Raw genomic sequence first — 21185 nt, 5'->3', positions numbered from 1 at the left:
CTCCTGAAGGGGTTTGTCCGGGATTACTTTTAAGGGTGCGTTCACACCTACAGGATCTGCAGCTGATTTTCTGCAGCAGATTTCAGTTAAATAACTGAACACAGCATCAAATCTGATGCTGTGTTCAGTTATTTAACTGAAATCTGCTGCAGAAAATCAGCTGCAGATCCTGTAGGTGTGAACGCACCATAAAAAAACTTTTTTTTTAACTTGGCCATAACTGTCAACTTGCAGTTTTTAGTCAAACTGAAGTCTTATTTATTACCTCTTAGAGCTCCCCCCAGCTTGATGACTTTGGCGGAAAGAAAACATGTAACAGAGATCCATTCAGCAGTCACATGACTTTGTGTGTATAGGGGGAGATAGGAGCCATTTATAAACGATTTCTAGTAAAATGGTAATTTATGACCAAGGTAAAAAAAAAATGGACAGCCCCTTAAAGACTTAAATGCCATATTATACGATTCGATGCTTCCTGTAAGCAAGCGCCAATGATCGTTGTCATCGGCTGATCGTTGTCTCTATTGCAAGGAGCGATATTTAGCCTGATTTGACTGATTATCGCTCTGTAAAATAGTCCACGCTGATCAAAAGAAGTTCTGTTATTAGGACCGCTAGCAATCAACTTCATTCCCTGGGAGGACCAGGCAGCAAGTTGTCAATTCCTGCAGCGCCACCAGTGGGGAAAGGAAATCAAAGGGGTGTTAACACAATGAATAGATGAGCTGTGTCCTCTACAGTGTAAGACTATGTTCCCACACCATCCTTTTTTGGCTTAAAAGACGGACTTAATTTTGAGGTCAAATAACATTTATTTAAAAAAAAAAACTAAAAAAAACAGATGTTATTTGGCCTCAAAATGACAGTAGTCCTAAAGGATTGCCATCCAACGGCCAAAGAAAGACGGTTAGTAGCCCCTCTATGAACCCAGACTAACAGAGCATATGAAAAGTTTTTCTAGTAAACTCTTCAATAAAGATGTTCATTTAAGACATGCCTTTTAAGTATGAAACATAAACTGTATATATGTATCAAAAATAAAATTAAATATTCTAGATCTCATCATTGTGAATAAAACTCCATGTCAATGCCATCCTATAAGAACTTAAGTAGGGTCATTCGATACATTGACAAAAAATGGCATCATAATTACAAAGAGGTTCCACATACAGATTGTCTGACCAAAGAAAGAGTTAGAGCTCCGAAAAGGAAAAATAAATTAAATACACTATAAGGCTATGTTCACACGCTGTATACCTACCAACACTACCTACAGCCGGAGCGGACATTGTTTATAGAGCGTGGGAACATAGAGTAATGGATATGCCTAATTATGTGTATAGTTGTATGCACTCCACTTCAATTTTTTTTTTTATTAATTAAAGCAACATAGTTTAAAGGGGACATCTGCTATAGGCTAACCTTTTTTGTTAAGGTCTCCTGATAACGAATTCATCACGGGTTGTCCTGTTGCTGGTATCCTAAGTGTTCTATTTCACCGCAGTGCCACCAAAGAGGAGAAGAAGAATTACAGCTGTTGTGCCTATTCACACTACGGAATTAACGCCGAAATTCCTATCGGAACACCCGCCCGCTTACTCCGCTCCAAATCCCGCCTGCTATCTCTTTCAATGGGAGGCCTTGTGCACCTTCACTCTCTGTGCCTCTCCGCTCAAAGAATTGACATGTCAATTCTTCGAGCAAAGAGGCACGGAGAGCAGAGGCACGAGAGGCCTCCCATTGAAAGAGATAGCCGGCGGGATTTGGTGCGGAGCAAGAGGGCGGGGGCATGAACAACCCTTTCTTTTAAAGTTAAGAAGCTTACTTGAAATATAGGTGTTCTAAAAACAGACAGGTATACTCTTTCACAAAGTTCAATAGAGGACTGTCAGACCAGTGGGTGATCCAAACCCCTTTAAAGCCCCATAGAGAATGAATGCAGCACCCACTGCTTTGCTAGATATTCCCTATCCAATTTTGTTAAATGAGACTACCCCCTTTAAGCTTGTGACATATGAAACAATATTTTTGTCATTCCATAAAGAGTACGGGCATTCAAATATAGTGCATTCTTCTCTATTGTCTTCTATTTTGTCCATTACAAATAACCTTGATGGCAACCTGATAAACCCCATATGGGCCAATAAGGATAGGATCAATTGACTCCATTATAACCAGCAGCCATAATTTATGGTCAGCATATGGTCGGGAAAAAAACAAAACTATATTTCTATGTAAAATGTGATTCTCTCAGATGTAATCCGCCTTATAGGATGGGGGAATGGAGCGTTCACCACAGAGTATAATAAAGTATACAGTATCTTTAAAGGTCCTAGACTCTGGATGCATATTCACAGTAAATCAAAAGGCTTCAAGCTATTTAAAGCAGTTGCAGAAAATCATGGCGCCTTGCCCTTCTCGTTTTCTACAACTTTCTAAGCAGAAGTTTAGAGCTCTACAACCTTTTGAACAAGCAGAGTCTTTCTTTTATACACAGTGTTTAAAGTAGAGAATAGTATAGGTCTTAAAAACCCACATAATAAATCTTGACACTTTTTTTTAACCTTTAGGTAAGGTGAATAATACCTTAAATAGATTAACCTATCGTAGGGTTACGTAGGTGACTGAGACGTATTTAGGTAAAAGAAGATTAGGTGGTACCAAATGAATGCTTGTATTTCTTTTCAGATTTCAAGAGGTTTTCATGTTTGCCAAGCCCTTTCTGTTAAAAAAAAAAAAAAAAATCTTTAGGGAAACCCAGAAGCTTATGTTTATTTTATCTTTAGCACCCTCACAGGGGAAATGAAGCATTGTGCATACATAGTGCACACTGAGATTAATGGGCTAGTGGTGTAATGCACAAACCTGCTGGGTCCTCCAGAGATAGGGCGAACCTTAATGCTAATTTATGTAGCTCTGGAAAAGAGACTACCCTTTCCTAATTACGGTATTTGAAAATTTTTTAAACCAGACAATCCTTTTTATGATTAGGAAAAGAAAAGTCTAATGGTCCCCATAGACGTTAGTTAAAATTCAGCCAAACTTGCCCTATTTGGTGGGACCAACTCCCCCAACTAATGATTTTATGGGAGAGAAGGATCAGGCATGTTGGATTTCAACTGCCCAACCCTTTTGGTTTCAGGGTGGTAAGCCACTGCCTGCCACCTCACCTTTTCTTTCAGAATACATGAACATTCAACCACACTAAATATACATGGGTATGGGGGGATTGAGTGAGACAGTTGTCAGCCAAGGCAATGTTCAGTGAACAGCTATTAAAAGCGTACGCGCACCTTAAAGGGAACCTGGCTCCGCGCCTGGAGCCGGTCCCGGGACAGAGATATCCCCGTCGGAAGCCCGGCGTGCGCGCTCCTGAAATGATTCCGAAGCGCGCGTATGGCTTCCGACGGGGATATCTCCGTCCCAGGACTGGCTCCGGGCGCGGGACTTGGAGAGAAGGGGGAAGTATAAGGGTCTCTAGCGGGAGGGTCGGGCGGCATTCACCCCGGCACGGTGGGGGGGGGTCAGGTCTCCTTTAACAAAAGCCTAAAAGCTACAACATTTTGTCAAAAATAACATCTTTGAACTTTGAATTTTTCTTATTGTCACAAACAAAAATCTTACCCCATACAGAATATTTTTCAGTGCAACAGCTGCAATATGAAGAACTGACTTCTACTATTATAAGAAAGTATTAATAAAATTAAAAAATAAGAATGGAAAAATAGTTATATTTTTCATCTTTCGGAAAATCCTGGCTGCAAATCATATGGTTGTTTAATATTTTTTTAAACCTACCACTTTTAGGGCTGTTTTTGAATTTTTTACAAATTTTTTGAGGGGGGGGGGGGCACGTAAGATAAGTTACAAAAATTAAAATCAATAAGAATAGTGTTTGAAAGAGCTAATGAACAAAAAAAAAATAAAATATATATATATATATATATATATATATATATATTTATATATGTTTTACCGTAAGACTATCATTCCATTTAGTTATGTTAAAGAATTTTTTAAAAATAGTTTTTTTGATTTTTTTTTTTTTTACAAAAGTGTTCTATTAATTCTTTTATATGGTTTTGATCATTTATGCTGATAATTATCATAATTAAAACATTCCTTCAAGTATAAACTGCCACTATATACTTATATAATATTTGGCAGCTATTACATTTATTAAAATGTTGGTAACCTGTGTATATTAGTTTAGATGGCAAAAACATGCAGGAAATACTAAAACAGACTTGATTTGTACATTTTGTCCATCTATTATGTGTACATTATTGCAGCAATTTTAAATAGGAAATATTACAAGGGTTGTTGTTGTTTTTTTGCACATCTATTCACATTTACAATGCTAATGCTTTTAGAAAAGAAAAAATAAAACTGTAACCTTAGTAAATGACCCAATGTCAAAACCCACATTTCGCAAAACCTCAAAGGGAAACTATTAGCAGGTTAGAAGCATCTAACCTGCTGATATGTCCCTATAGCGAACAGGGCACTGAGGATGAAGGTAATTTACTTACCTTCATCCTCTGCGCATTTTTTGAAATTTTCGTAGTTTATTAGATATGTAGATAACTATTACCCTCAGTGCAGCAATGTGCCCCAACCAACCCACCCCCCCTAATTAATGCACCAAACCACTTCATTTATATATCTAATTAACTACAAGGACCAAAGCATCAAGGATCAAGGTAGGAAAATTACCTTCATTCTTAGGGCCCTATTCCACCGGACGAATATCGTTTAGATTATCGTTAAATCGTTCGAATCTAAAGATAATCGTTCGGTTGAAATGCAGTTAAATCGAGAAATCGTTGATCGCTTTATAAGACCTGGACCTATTTTTATGCTTGCTTGTTCGCAAAACGTTCGCATTGAATAAGACATCGTTCGGTCGTTCGCAATACATACGAACGCAATAGCGAATAAATAGCGAAGAGAAACGATCGCAATTACGATCATAAGTAAAGGTTATCGTTCCATGGAAATGAGTGAACGTTTTCAGGTCTTTCGCAATAGCGGTCGCTTGAGATCGTTAATCGTTAACGATTATGCAAACGATAATCGTCCGGTGGAATAGGGCCCTTAGTGCCCAGTGAGCTATAAGGACATATCAGCAGATTAGTTAGTGACTTCTTCCCTTTAAGTTGACATTTCTGTTTTTTGCTCTACATGCACTATTGGAAAGAGAGGTAAAACCTTAACAAGAAAATACTTGTTTAAAGGGGTAGTGCACCAAAAATTTTTTTCTTTCAAATCAACTGCTGCCATGAAGTGCCAGAGATTTGTAATTTACTTCTATTAAAAAATCTCAAGCCTTCCAGTACTTATCAGCTGCTGTATGCCCAGCAGGAAGTGGTATTATTTCCAGTCTGGAGAGCAGGAGAGGTTTTCTATGGGGATTTGCTCCTTCTCTGAACAGTTCCTGACATGGACAGAGGAAGCAACAGAGAGCACTGTGTCAGACAGGAAAGAAAACACCACTTCCTGCTGGACACACAGCAGCTGATAAGTACTGGAAAGCTTGAGATTTTTTAATAGAAGTAAATTACAAATCTCTGGCACTTCATGGCAGCAGTTGATTTAAAAGAAATTTTTTTTTGGTGCACTACCCCTTTAAGAAATTGTGGAATTTTGGACGTAAAAAAAAATGAAAATATAAATTGAAATACATATTTGTTGTATATTTGTTTATAACACTGTTTTTTTTTTTGTCAATCTTAGGCTATGTTCACACAACGTTTTCTATGCTCTGTTTAAAATGACGTCCATCATTTTGAGTCTAAAATAACGGACGTCATTTAGCTGTCTGGCCTCCCCAGTGCAATGACTGGTGTCTGTACATTATTCTAGTTTGGGATTACTAATTGGCCTTTGGGTGTGTCTTAATTGAAAAGTCCATTGAATTTAAGAATCAAAATGGAGTGAGAACGGTGACAAAAGAAAAACTGTGTGAACAACTAATAAAAAAACATCCGCTGTTTGCAAAAGACGTCCGAAAATAATGATCATGTTCATTATTTTGACTTCCGCGGCAAAAACATCCGTTATTCAATACATTGTGTGCATTGGACGTCCGTCTTTCCATTGACTTCAATGCATTGCCTCTGCAGTCAGTTAAATCGCTGCAAAAACGGACATTATTTAAATTTTAAAATCTTCCACCTTTTCTCTATTTTTGACGTTGTGTGAACATAATTTAAAATAATATAAGAAAAGAAAAGTCCTGAACAACCCCTAAAAATAATATACATTTTTAAAATTAGATTTCATTTAAACAATACGTCCCTATATCTAGGGACATATATTAATATTTTAATTAAATAAAATATTGAGGGATTTTTTAAAAAATAAATTAGAAATATTAAATTGAATGGACTAGTTACTTTTACGACACATTACAATATCAACTACTTACTAAAAAAATTTGAAGAAATAATCATTATTTTCATTCATTTATTAAAACTTCTCAGACCCCTTTTAACAATAGGGAGTCATTTTTTTGAATTCTCATAGTAAGTAAGTAAAATGCATTTAATACTATTTATTTGAAACGGCTATCGATTATATTTTAATATTAAATAAAATTTATCATAAATAATATAAAATATACAATATATTATTAAAATATTCTTTTGAGAAGCTATTCACACTTTTTTTTGCATATAACATGATCATAGGTATGATAACATTTTTCAGGCTAATAGAAATAGTCAAAATTCTATATTCAATATTTAAATCAGTAAATCCTTTGATCCCATAACACTGCACTTCCGTTATCAGGAAATTATTAGTAAATCAAACATTTTCATTGGAGACTATGCACAGTTCTGGGATAAATCAATATTCTTACATGTGATATATTACATTAAAACCAGCCTTACTTTTCTTTTTTTTTTTAAACTTATGTACAATTTCAAGCACTGTGGTTCAGCTATAGGTAACTATAACTATAACTCACTTATCAAAACTCACTCAACTTTTTCCAACTATTTCAGTATACTTAAAGTGTAGTTGTTGTTATAACTTTCAAAATCTAAATCAACAGTAGATGTGATATACAGCAAGCTTGCAATTTACATTCATGATACATTTTTTTTTGTTATCATGGAAAAAACAGCACTTACTGTTTTCTAACAATTTTTTTTCCCTCAAAAAACAGGAAACAGTCAGAAAACAGGAAGTCCTGTGTATCCCAGGCCATCTGAGCGCTCACAGAGAGAAGGCAGTCATGTGACTGATGGACACATTGAGCCGTGACTCTCTGTACTGTCCGGAATTCCTGTCTTTAGTCTGTTTTTTTCAACCAGCACAAGAAAATCTGCCTTCTGGAGACTGGACCTGGATTTCTGGTAAGTTCAGCTTTGTTTTACAGCATGATAACAACAATAAAAAATGAATTTATACAGCAAACTTGCTTTATATCATATCTACTGTTGATTTAGATTTTTAAAGTTATTATGACAGTGACACTTTATCTTAACTCATAATTATAAATGAATAAATTCGTTTTTGATTTAGAAGTAAAATAAAAGACAGAAACAGTGCCACTAAAGTAATACTCACCTGCCCCAATCTACAGGCGCTGCTATTTTAAAAGCTTCTAGTCTCCCCTGTACTCCTCCTGCTTTCAATGATGTGCCATTCATTCAGAAACTGCCTGCTCAGCCAATCAGCGGTGATCTGCCTCATTCATTGATTGGCTGAGCAGACATTTCATCAGCATGTCATCAGAAGCAGGAAAAAATTGAAAGGGGCGGGGACTGGAAGCTGTCGGAATAGCAGCAGTTGGAATCTGGGAGGTGAGTTGGCTTTATTTTTTTATTCTTGTAGCACCCAGGATCCTTTATAGGGAAAAAAAAATGTCCCTGGGTATACCCCTCTAAATGAGGCTACACTGCAGTACTATACACAGCCCATCCATAGGAGTGTCAATCATTCTAAAAAAAATGTAGGAGAACCCAAATTGCCAAATGTTGTCACCAATTGTAAGATGGCCATAAATTATACCATCTAGTTATTATAGAATCCATCTGATGACAATTTTAAAATAGGCGAGCTGGCCATAGACATACAATAACTGCCAGCCCAGGCTCCCCAAGTTGTATCCGCCCAAAATATTTTATTTTATTAAACTTCCCAACACCTAACAATAATATAATAATAATATTCGGTGTAGTTAAAAATAAATTGACTAGTTAGATAATGTAACATAAGCTTCCAATGCTTGGGAACTTCACTGAGAACAAGGGATGGTTAGTGGGCCACATGTGCACAGTCAGTATTTATAAAAATAAATTGGGATACCTCTCCTTTCTTTGAAAAGTGGCTCATCTAAAGGTGGACATACAGAATAGATAAATGCAGGTTGATGGTTGAACAACCTTTGAACAACCTGATATCACAGACACAGCCATACACATTTTAGTCTACATTAACAGTTAAAGTTGCTGAGACTTCCCCATACATGATCAATAACATTCTGAGAATATTCCAAGAATATTCTTTCCTGAAGATTGGTCATTAATGAAGTGACCAATTGTAAATGAATCATCTGAATTTTACACAAAAATGTTCAACACAGCCAACTTCTATTGGATGATAAAAGTCTGTCATCGGTGGCTAATAATTCCCCGTTAGATTTTACCCAACTGAGGACCATTAGGCCCCGTTCCCACTGAGCAAAACTAGGCCGTTAGCCTCCCGCTCATAATGGGAGTCTATGGGAGGCGCGCGCTAGTTCCGCTAGTTTTGCTCAGTGGGAACGGGCCTTTCGGGTGAAATCATTCACTTTCATCAACTTTAATTTAACATTTGTTTTTGAAAATTTAACAAATTTATAACATAAATTTTTACCTGTCTCATAATTCTTAATGGAAAACCCCTTTAAGTAGCACAAATGAGCAGGTAATTCCTGTAGGAGTACTTTGTTTAACCAAATTAAGTCAAATTTCTATATTAGTAAAATTGTGAAAGTAAATCAAATGAAAAATGTAAAAAGTCTATAAAGCAAGACCACAAATGCACAGGATCTAAACGGTTATTGCAGTAAACCATTAGAAACCATCACCATATACTGAAAGAGCTAAATGTAACAGCATGTTTGAGGGGTTAAGTTTGAGAGGTTTGGAAATTGTTTAGTGCTTTAAGTATCTACATGTGGGTTATAATCCCTAGTCCCTCTTTTTTTTTTTTTTAAATCTCGAGGGGCTGGATCATCCCCATGGGTCCAACACCAGCAATGTAATATATGGACATCATGAGTCCACTACATCAAGAGCCATTTGTAACAGTAGCTTTTCATTCTGGCTCATAGAGTAGGTTCCTGAGTGGAATACTCATCCATAATCCATAAACTTCTACGGGCAATATTTAGATATTCGTTGGAGTCTGATTAAAACTTGTATGTCAAAAGTTTTTCTAAATCAAAGAGACACTTTAATTATTTTGTTATATTGAGACCAATAGTTTTTTTCCAAAAAGGTAACATTGGGGATCCTCAAAATAATTCAGTATAGAGTAAACTACCTAATAAATAAGCTCAATACAATAAAAATTTGACATTACCGTTTCTATTTTTATAAATATAAATTGAAAAAAAAAAAAAAAAACTTTGATGCCCTCTGTCATCTGGAAGACAGTTTTTTTTTGAGTGTATTTGTTATAATATATAGATAGATATATTTTTTTCAGTAACATCAATATCTTGTCTATTGGCAATGAGATAAAAAGATAAAAATAGCTAAAGCGATATCATTCTGAGCCCTTAAGACAGGATAATGGGCTATTGGAGAAAGAAATAAAAAGCAGCCTATTTTGATAACTACAAAGTGCCAATATGAATCATATCCCTGACATCTTGAACAACCAGAGGATTCGGAAATCTTGTGAAATCTTTCTCCTGTTGTTTTTCACTAGGGCACAGTCTGTCGAGGAGGCAAATACCAAACACCATATATAAAAATCCAAACCATTAAAGATAAAAGCAACATTACATTGATTTCTGGATAACCTTTAGGACACTGGATGTATTGGGAAGAAAAATAGAATAGGGACTTTCTTTAAAAAAATAAATAAAATAAATAAAAAAGGGCAGGGAAAGCTACCTACAACTGCAATCTTGGTTCATTTATATATGGAGACTAGGATATATACAAATTACTGTATATAGTTCACACGTCAAAAAGATGTCCGATATTTGCTAATGACGGCTGTCTATAATGATCATGGTCAAATATCGGATGTCTTTTTGACAGCCGCCGGCAGTAATTGCTAAAAAATCCCATCGAGCTACTGTCAGCAATCCTTCCAACAGTCCTGTCCAGTTTTTTTGAAGGACTCTCCTACTACAGTACAGGTCAAGAGGAAGTTTCATAAGGGGGCAGCTGAGTGGGGAGAAGAGGTTGGGGTTTAGATGGGCTGACAAGATTTAAAGGGGTTCTCTGGGCATTTTAAATTGATCTCCTATCCTCAGGACAGGCCATCAATGTCTGGTCAGCGAGGTGCCAACACTTGACATCAGCTGCTCCGGCATATGCACAATGTAATGTAGTGGTCGTTTCAGCACTCAAGTGAATGAAGGATGAGATTCCGTAACCTACCAATAGTACACAATGTATGGAGCCGCAACTTCCGGCTGTTCAAAGTGTATATGTAAAGGGCTGATCAAAGTGGGGCGTTCCCATCCCATTAATAAAACATTGATGGCCTAAATGTGCGGAGAACCCGTTTAATATCCCACTATTGAATGGTATGTCCAACTATTGGAAGGTACTGTATGGATTCAATAATATTTGTAGGACCTTGTTTTATCACTTTCTCTCTTTGGAGAATAACTAACTACTTTACGTATCAATAAAAAATGTTGGAAGGATCAACACCATGGGCCTGATATATCAAAATTGGCTAACAAAACAAATGCCCTTGTTATCCATAGCAGCCAATCACAGCACAGCTTTTATTTTGTTACAAGAATTTGAGGAATAGGAGCTGAGTTCAACGTATTCTTCGGACTGCATAAGATGGGAAAGCATGAAGCATGGGGTTACGGAAAGGCCGTGGACTAGTGCCACAGTATGAAATCAATCTTTGGCTTTCACAGGTAACTATTCAGTAACTCCTATTATACAACCTGCACCATACATTGCCCCTTTAAATTTTACTGCAAATGTGAACCAGTGATAGCAAGCATTTAATACTACAAAAAATTCAATAGGTAAGGGGATGGTACCAAAGAGCTGTGACCCAGTAAGAAGATTTTCCCTTGTCAAGTATAGCAGTATAAACTATCACTGTATCCAGGAATAAAACATCCTGTTAAAGTGGCATTTTATATATATATATATGATAGTCTTTACAATAAATCTCACTACATCACAGAGTGATTCATCTCAATTGTGTTCTCTCCAGTGCATCATACATGCATATACAGTATATATATAACTGATAAAATTATATAAAATAAGGCTATAAATACCAGATATCCACTGAATTCCCCAAGCGCCTCTTTATACCTCTTAGTTAACATTGAGACGTCTACAACCAGACAATCAGCCTGACCACACAGAGTCGTCCACAGTCTTTAAGAAATGTAAAAAGAAAGTATGAGTCTAAATAAAACTAAGATAATGTTGTGTCTGAGGATAAAGGAATCAGGATCTCAGTCACAACAGCACAGTGGTCTTTCGGCTTTGGCTAAAGAGGAAAAGAGAGAGTGCATTGACTCCTAAATATATAGAGGTGACCATTTCAGGTTACAATACAAAATGAAGATTGACCATCTCCACAGTTTATTCTAAGAGACCACTCATTGCATCTTCCAAAAGATTCTAAATTTTACTTTGTAAATTTTGATTGTAATTCACGGTCATATGTGTTTAAAGGGGTAGCCCACACCTGAAATGTACTCATTAACAATTCAGAGGGGGGATATTTAGAACATGAGCATTGTTAATGAGTTCTTACACTTTCCCTTGGTATCCTTTTGATTCACTCTTAAAATGACCACCTCGTGTCCAGTGCTGGTGGTCACACATGTTCATCCTCGGATCCTCTTCTATACAGGAAGTGGAGTGATTCTTGCTTTGTGCAGACCTGGTTATAGAAATCAAGAAGGGGCTTCTTCTCGACAGAATTGGACACTAGAGTAGAGCTTAATCTTGAGTAAAATTTTCAAACCCCCATATATATGTGTTCAGTCTTGTACCAGACTTTTCTGGGGAAAGTTTGGCAAATCTTACTGAAGATTTGCTCAACTTTTACTGACATATTAGGTGGACATTCTGAGAGGGGGGAAAAAAAACACCAGAGGGCACCACTTAAAGTTTGTAACATTAAATATATTGACAGAGGATCCATTAAGCAAAAATTCCAATTGAAAAATAAAGTTTTGCGAGACCCAGAAAAACGTAATATATTATTGTAGGTCAACCCTTTTAAATTAAAATTCAGATTGACATTTGGGTGATTCATTGTCCCATTTGTTTCTCACCAAAACTGTATTGAAGAACAGACTTTTCAATTTTCCACTGTTATGGAGGCCAGTCCTATTTTTGGTTAACCATGAAGGACAGAAGCATGAATGTCCTATTCAAATAACCATAATGTAGCCATATATTTGCACCTATTTTACAGCATTGTGTGGACAAAGGAAGTAGTTAGATAATCGAAGAACCCCACTGTGTTCTAAGTTTACTTTTAAGGTGGGCGGTCCAAGTCTTGAAGCTGTAATACAGATCGTATGATGCAGCCACATTGAAGACTTAAAGGAGAAGTCAGGCCACTCTTAAAATCCAGCAACCGTCGGGGGGGAATGTAATAAAGTGTAGGAACTTACTTCCCCCCATGCCTACGGTGAGTGCTGGGACTGACCAAAGGACCCGCCGGAAGGCAGTTTCCCCCAAGTTGCGATGATGTCACGACTTGAGGGAAAATGCCTTTCCCGGCGGATTGACTGACCGCTCGGCCAATCAGTCACTGACTGGCTGAGTGTCCAGTCCATCAGCCAGGTCATGACATGTTTAACGCTGAGATCCTGGAGCCCGTCGGGAGTCCCCAGGCCAGTCCTGCTGCTCACCGCAGGCATGGGGAAAGGTAACTTCCTACTTGTTATTAAACTCCCCCTGCCCCTACTGGATTTTAAAAATGGCCAGATTTTTCCTTTAAGTATAGGTTCACTTCTGCTAAGATTTGCCATGGCATTTTAAATGGGCACTTACTGGCCTTCTCTCCTAGTACATTGCTGTCAAACATGCGGCCCTTCAGCCTACAATTCCAATCATTCCTTGACAGCCAAAACTATAGCTTTGGCTGTCCAGGCATGATGAGAATTGTAGTTTTTCTACAGTGGCTGTGGACAGTGGCTGTGGATGGGCACAGTATAAAAAAATCTTAGATCATATTACAGCAAGGTCATCTGTGAAATGTATCGGAACGATCTACGCTGTCCTTTTAGAAACAATGTATGACAATAAAGCCCTTGTCTTTTGATAGAGAACTACTGGCATAACGTAAAATAACATACAGCAAATCTTAGAAAAGTGAACGTTAGTGTGTACCCAGTGCCGGCCAATCTGTAGGCAACCTTTCAGCTATGACACTGGCCAGGACATCATTGATATATGAGACAGTGGAGTACCTTCTATTCTAGAAAGTAATGACATAACTAATTAGTGCCCAACTGTTGCCTTTAGCGTTCAGTAAAGTGCCAAGCTTTAAGAGCATGGTTTCCACCAGTACCTTTTCGGCACAATTTAAATCCATCATGAAATGACGGTATAGTCTAATCTGGAGAACAACCAATTGAGTTTCTAATGCCCATCTTCCTTAAACACAGCTAGTCGCTCTTACCATACCCCTTCACATGTGTTCCCAAAGCTTTATAACACTATGCAACATCCCATACAAGAAAAGTACGCTAAAAATGCTCGGTTTCATCGCATAGCTGGCTCAGTTCAGCAACTCTTGTAAAGAGGTTAAAAAATATAATGCCTCAAATTGGATGATGGAGAGGAATGGTAAACCAGTGGTTTTGTTTTATGATGTACTGGTATCAGTCCTACACAGTTCAGAAAAACTCACGTTGGCCACCTACAGTAAGAGAAGCATGTTGTCCCATGTTCTCAAACCCAATGGCTGTGATTAAATGGCAGCTTTACTCTAAGAAAATAAAAGTTATGTTGGCGCCTATCTCCTGAAATATAGTTTGGTTAGATATTTGTATACAACCATTGTCCGAGAGTCCACACACAATATATCCACAGCTTTAGGGAAGACTGCTTATGCCTTAATCTCTTGATATCCTACTCTCCCCCTTACAGTAGTACTGAAATCTCTCTCCAAGCAATGCATTTGACCTTCTGCCTACATGACTATGTTGTCAGTAAAGATGCAAGAAACAGAAAAATCGGGGCACAGTGAAAATGGAACACTACAGTGCTAGAGTAATTTCCTTATTCATTGGTGCCTCCAGCTCTCGAATGTACATCATGGCTCAATATATAGCCTACATCGCCCCCTTATAATAAAATAAGCAGCTGGTGAATCAATCATTTCAGGAAAATTCTGTGCATGAGATATATATATATATATATATATATATATATATATATATATATATATATATATATATATTGTTCTTGTTATGCTTTTAAATTTTGACTCAAGGTAAAGTACATTCATACTCTCCTCTCCTGGGACCTTGCACCAAACCTGTTTAGGTTTGAGGGGATGGATGCAAAGATGAAGTAACTAGGAATCAAATGACTTGAAATCACCTCTCCAAGAAAAATTTCAGAGCTCGGTCAATGTTCATTCGATGGCCGACTCTTGTTACACCCAGGTCAATGTAATCTTCCTTGGTCAGTGATGGTAAGTGGCTGCCATCAATTTCATTGTCTAAGAAATGTTCTCGGTGTTCACCAAGATTTAAATAGTCCAACCAATCAGCCACATCATATTTTGTCCAAAAGTGAATGGGCTTAGAGGCAAATGGTTTCTCCGTGGGGGGTAGAATGAAATGTGTTGGAGAAAGGGACCGACTGCCCGTTTGGAAGCCAGGGAAAGTATCTCCTCCAGCTGTGGGGGAGCCTCTCAGGTCAAAGACCCCTGTGTAAACAGGGGCAGAAGGCAAGATGGGTAGAGAAGAAGGACGTGGAGTTGGACTTATTTTGTGCTCCGTGGGCAAGGCTGACGGGCTTGGTGCTCTTCTTAAGGTAGGTCGAATGTCAAAATCCACACTTTTGGGGTGTTTTGGAGTAGGCTGTGGAGACTTAGGCCAGTTATGAAATAAACTGCTCACTGGTTTTGAAGAAATCAGAGAAGCAGCAGAGTCATCAGATATCCTGTTAATGAAAAAGAAAACATAAAGAAAAAATTAATAAAAAATTATAAGCCATCGAAGACTGACCTTTCTGGTTATCAGCTGAACCAGACACCAACTGTATCTGTAGACAGTGATATTTTAGATTCCTACCCCTTTGTCAGGTCAGTGTAGGGTTCTAGTTAACTTTGGGAGATGTCAAGTGACTTCAAGGAGTCTTAAGGTGTAAGTGTGATATGTAATAACATTTCACCTTGTCACCTTGACAAAATGTCAAAATCTTTTCTGATACAGTAATCAGAATGTTAGTCTCTAATGTTGAGGAGCAATAGATCTTAATCTGTTTGGCTGATTACCCGACTCAAAGTTCTTCATGGCATCAGACATTTGCTTACATAAAGCCGCCAAAAGGCTATTTTGCTAACTTTTTCCAGATAACATTGCCGTAAAGAAGACGTGCAGAACCATTGTTGGGAGAATCAGTACCTTTCATTAGTATTTCATAAATCACAGGCAACTAGAACCCTACTCTGTACTAATGAGGCGCAGCAACATTTCTGTATTTGATAGATGTTTCTGAAAACCTGAGGCTTTATACACTGACCAAGGGTCCCTGCAGATGAGAAGAACTGTGCCCGATACAAGCGCCAATCTAGTAAATTGGCACTCATTTAAGTAGCCTCCTACATAGCTGAGTTATTGTGTAGGTAGAGCCACACGAATGATCCTTCATGTGGTTCCTCCATTATTGTTGGTGTTTTTAGATCTAAAGACAAGCTGAGATCAGCCAATGAACAATAATTTACTGAGATGCTGTGACCAAAGCCTGTTCATCTCGACCTCTTCTGGGATGTTAAATTGCAGGATTTGACTAAAGTGCAGGTGATTCTAACATGAGAACAGATATACAATTCCATCATTGTGACTCCTGAGTGATCTGAGGCTGAAATCTAGAGTTGGGAATGAAGCCACAGAAAAAAAAAAAAAAGTTGACATTTTCAATATTTAATATTCAATATTTCTATGTATTGTTTTAATTGCAAAGTATTATATGTAGAGATGAGCGAACCGGGTTCGGGTTCGAGTCGATCCGAACCTGAACGATCGGCATTTGATTAGCAGTGGCTGCTGAACTTGGATAAAGCTCTAAGGTTGTCTGGAAAACATGGATACAGCCAATGACTATATCCATGATTTCCACATAGCCTTAGGGCTTTATCCAACTTCAGCAGCCACCGCTAATCAAATGCCGAAAGTTCGGGTTCGGATCGACTCGAGCTTGCTCAAAGTTCGCTCATCTCTAATTATATGTGATAGTCTGGCATACAATGGCTATGAGAAACAAGCCCAATCACTCTCCAAAGAAATAATTGGCTGGCAATGGTTTGCTACACATATACCCCCATTCAGCAGAGCCAAAAGACATGGCAAGTCAAGCAACATGGTCAAGCTAAACTCCTCTGGAGCGCCTAAATGATACATAGAGGCATTATTTACTTATTACAATAATAACATCATCCTTTTTAAGGACATTGTAGGGATGATGTTGTGATCTTCTGTGTTGATGAAGCCCTTGTCAATGAGAGGGTTGGAGACATTTTGGACCAAAACCTAAAACAGGATCATGAAACTTGCACAGAAGATAGGGCTGAGGTGACAGTCTAGCTTTTTCTCAAGAAGTGTTGGTCACAGTGAATTAGTAAGCAGTAGAGAAGAGCACAACTCAACCATGCTTGACTCGGATATACTGATGGCTGAAAAAGTTGGATGCAGCCCTAAGGAGTAGTGGAAACCATGAATAGAACCATAGTCTGTATCCATGTTTTCCCACACTCCCTAGGGCTGCATCCAACTTCTTCTGCCACCAGTATTCAAATGTTGAATAATCCAACTCAAGTATGCACATGGAAACTTTTTGAAAACCTTATTTAAAAAAAAAAAAATACTTCTGGGGGCTTACAAATTTTGGGTGAATTTTTGTATGTATAGCCAATAAATTATAAAAGCCAAGTTCGGCTGAAAATCAGACTGGTTGGCATCAATGGGGTGTACCAACAGACTAAGCTTTACTATGCAGGGCTCAGTGCTGTCTAAGGGCCCTATTCCACCGGACGATTATCGTTCAGATTATCGTTAAATCGTTCGAATCTAAACAATAATCGTTCGGTTGAAATGCAGTTAACGATTAATGACCGAACGAGAAATCGTTGATCGCTTTATAAGACCTGGACCTATTTTTATCGTTGCTTGTTCGCAAAACGTTTGCAAATCGTTCGCATTGAATAAGACGTCGGTCGGTCGTTCGCAGTAGATACGAACGCAATAGCGAAGAAATAGCGAAGAAAAAGCAATGGCAAATACGATCATAAGTAACGATTATCGTTCCATGGAAATGAGTGAACGTTTTCAGGTCTTTCGCAATAGCGGTCGTTTGAGATCGTTAATCGTTAACAATTATGCGAACGATCGGTGCAATCGTCCGGTGGAATAGGGCCTTAAGTACTTCCAGAGTATATAAAATACTACACAGCAATTTTTAAAATAAATACAATTTTCAATTTTCATTGACTTCATCCAGTTTTCAACAACAACAAAAAGTTTATCTGCACCATAATACTTTACCCACTACAACCCATTGCACGTACCTGTGTCTCTGCAGTGAAGTTGGTCTTTCAGGTGTAAATGATACTGCAGATTCTGGTGGCCTGGACCATGAAACTCCACTCATATGTTGAAGCTTTGAACTTAACTCAGTCATCATATTTGATTTAACTGCAGATACTGGAGAGATTTTTTCCTGGGAGTAGTCCTCCCATGGGAGCGTGGGAGATTTTCTCGGAGAATCCTTGGCTGATTCTGAAGGAGCACAGAGCGAAGGTGAAGATCCTTTTGACGGTGTCAGAGTAAAGACATTTTCTGAGCAGGGAGAAACTGAAATGGCGGTACTGGTGGCAGTAATGGGATCTCTAAGTAGTCCAGGTGTTCTACTTGGGAATGTCCTTGACCGAATCTTATTTTGGACAACAGGCTTATCAGCACCAAACGCTTGGCCATCTAAATAGGTTATATAAGTGTCCAGTAGTTCTGTTCCTTCTGTTGAAAGTCCAGACATGCTTGACAAGGTTGAAACACTACTAATGGTCTCTAGATGGTGATCACTACTGCTGCGACTATCAATCTCTTCAATGCCAGAATCAGTGACTGTCTCTATAGTGTCTGATGCTGGTATTTGAATTGATGATACAACAGAGGAAAAATTGACATGAGGTTCTTTAAGTTCTGGTGTCCCCTGGGTTAAGTTGGCTACTTCACTATCATAAGAAGTGAGACTAGAGGTTGTAGAGTCCAGAGCGGGAGTGCTTCCCGAGTCAGGAGGAGGTGGGGGCACAGGAGGTGGAAGGGTAGAAGACCCACCTGATGCACCTGGCGGAGAATCCGGCTTATCAAAACTGTTTGAAAATTCTAAGGGTGGTGGGAGGGGCTCTGTAAATAAAAAATCATCATCAACATCAATTGAAGGTGCTGGGGGAGGAAGGACTAATAAAGGGAGTCCATTCTCTTTGGAATTGGATTCATGAGATTCTGAATTTGTGCTAGGTAATGGGTTATGGTTCACAATGGGGTTGGACATTGGTCTTTCATTTTTTACTTCCTTACACAAGGAAACTCTATTATGATTTTCCTCATCTTTGTGAGTGGAGTTCTCCATGAAGCGGACATGAAGTTCTATTTTCTCTTGGCCTTCTGACCTCTTCTCCCAGGCTTTTCCTTGTTCTACTCCTTGAAGCAACAACAGAGCAGGAGACCGATGGCCAGAACTCTCATCTGACTTTCTTTCACCACTTGGGGAAACCATGCATGGCTTAAAATCTATCTCTTTTCTTTTTGTGGGTCCTGAATCCCAGAGTCTATGTGGAGAGCTGCTTCGGGACTCCATTGGCGACTTTTGTTCTGCAAATCGTGGAGATGATGGCCGGGACTTCCTCTCTTCGATTTCATTTCTACTATGTTGCTGTGACTCTTTTAAAGCTCTTTCTCGTGCGGCTAATGCAAGTCCTAGAGGAGAACTAGGATCCAGGATTTTCCCAGTCAAGGGATGTATAAGTGGACCACTTCCTCCAACTGGATTACCGGACATTGTCATTGGACTGGAGCATGATTGTAGCTGCGGTATAAAAGTAGAACACACAGTACTAAAAGCACTAGTTGTACTAGGGCCATATCCCTTGCCAGTTTTTGACTGGTAGGAGTACCCACTAGTAACGTCTCTATTTACAGATGCCCCAAAATTGGTGGGAACATTCAAATGCATGTACGGTTCACTAGAAAACATACCCTCATCAATAGACTTGGAATGCTTCAACCTTGGAGCGGGTGCGGGCTCTGTGTCTTCATCTGTAGAAAGAAAAAGAGCAGATTTTCGGCGGGCTTCATTAAACCACTCACGGTCCCGCCGTGCTGCACCGACAATGGCTGCTCCAAACTGGCTTGTAAAATCAATATTATCCCGCAATTGCAGAGATGGAATAGGGTCTGGCTGGGTTTCAGCCTCCATGCTGCTACCTTGGCTGCTCCTTCCGCTACTACTGGTTGATGGGGCTTTAATAATGATTGTAGGTATGGGGATGGAACTTTTCTCATGTGACTTGGTAGCCTGTGGCTGCTGGTGATGAGACTGGTATTGCTGCTGCTGTTGTTGCAAGTGCTGCTGTTGTTCATTTTCCACCTTAACTTGTTTCACTAGTTGGCCTTTTCGACGTACGGCTTTTGCTGGAACATACATCGCAGTACTGGCTGCTCTTGCAGGTAGATTAAAGTAGCGCATCTCCTGGGTCTGCGACCTCCAGCTTCTCATATTTGCTTGTGAAGCCATACCTATTCGGATCTGCTCATCAGCCGTCTGTTCAGAGTCTTGGTGGTAGAGCTGCTGTAACTTCTCACGTCTCTGAGATGCATCCATCATTTGTTGGTCAAAAAGACCTGATTCCTGGCGCATTGTAGGGGAGAACATTTTAGATTCTCCACTTTGATTGAAGTTAGACCTTAAAACTGGGCTAACCCTAGCTGCAGATGAGGGTGCAGTATTATACGGAGGATCAGGAGGAGACGTTGTAGGAGGGGGAGGTATGTCTTCTGAACTAGGAACTGAGAGACTGCGGTTAAATTTCATGGGGGGAGCAGACAAAAATGGCTTTTCATCTTCCCCAGCACCTAGAAAAAAAAATCATATTTTTTAAACAAAAAAATGTAACAAAAAGGTTAGGACAAAAGAAGGACTTTGAGCAATAATTTATTTGCATATTTAATTCAATGCAACCTACTATATTGCATTGATCCAATCGGTGACCTACTGTTTTTGCCTGCCTATGGCAGACAGCAACAATGTATCTCTCACGATCTCAGGCTCCGATGACAATTAATCAGTTCCCCATGATTCCACGGCAGCCTCTAACTGTCTAAATGCCACTGTCAGCATTAACAGCAGCACCTAGACAAAATAACTGACTAAGCTTGCTCCCTGTTGGCCACTGACAGCAGCTGTCAGCAAGTTTGGCTCTGGAGTCCCCTCCATAACTCCTTAAAAAGTCATTGGTCATTAAAGGTTAAAATCTTTAATTTACTGTATACACTTATAAAAAAGGGGTAGGTTTACTGTACCATCCTTTGCAAAATAGTTTGTCCACTAAATATAATAGAGAATTTAAGGGGCTCTTCATTTTAGAATATTCTTACTTGTTAGAAGTGTCCATAGACAATCTAAGCTGATCCCTAAGGGTCCTATTCCATGGGTTGATGGGGGCCCGATCAATAATGTAAGCGAGCGCCGATCTGCTAGATCGGCGCTCATTTACTG

The 21185-nt window shown here is 38.8% G+C and overlaps 1 protein-coding gene across 1 annotated transcript in view; it reads right to left on the bottom strand.

Annotated features, from left to right (window-relative positions):
- Positions 1-14710: 14710 nt before the first annotated feature.
- The window catches only part of SHANK1 (SH3 and multiple ankyrin repeat domains 1), a 197747-nt gene continuing 191272 nt past the window's right edge, over positions 14711-21185 (bottom strand). The window contains exons 23-25 of the mRNA XM_069946701.1: positions 20032-20542; positions 17977-19962; positions 14711-15353 (exon numbers count right to left, since the gene is read on the bottom strand). Coding sequence (XP_069802802.1) covers positions 14783-15353; positions 17977-19962; positions 20032-20542 — 3068 coding nt within the window. The 3' untranslated portion in view covers positions 14711-14782. The remainder of the gene's footprint in view (positions 15354-17976; positions 19963-20031; positions 20543-21185) is intronic.

Source organism: Dendropsophus ebraccatus, chromosome 12 (assembly GCF_027789765.1).
Source record: "Dendropsophus ebraccatus isolate aDenEbr1 chromosome 12, aDenEbr1.pat, whole genome shotgun sequence".
NCBI classification, from domain to species: Eukaryota; Metazoa; Chordata; class Amphibia; order Anura; family Hylidae; genus Dendropsophus; species Dendropsophus ebraccatus.
The sequence above is the reverse complement of the archived record's forward strand: the minus strand, read 5'-3'. Positions and strand labels throughout refer to the sequence as shown.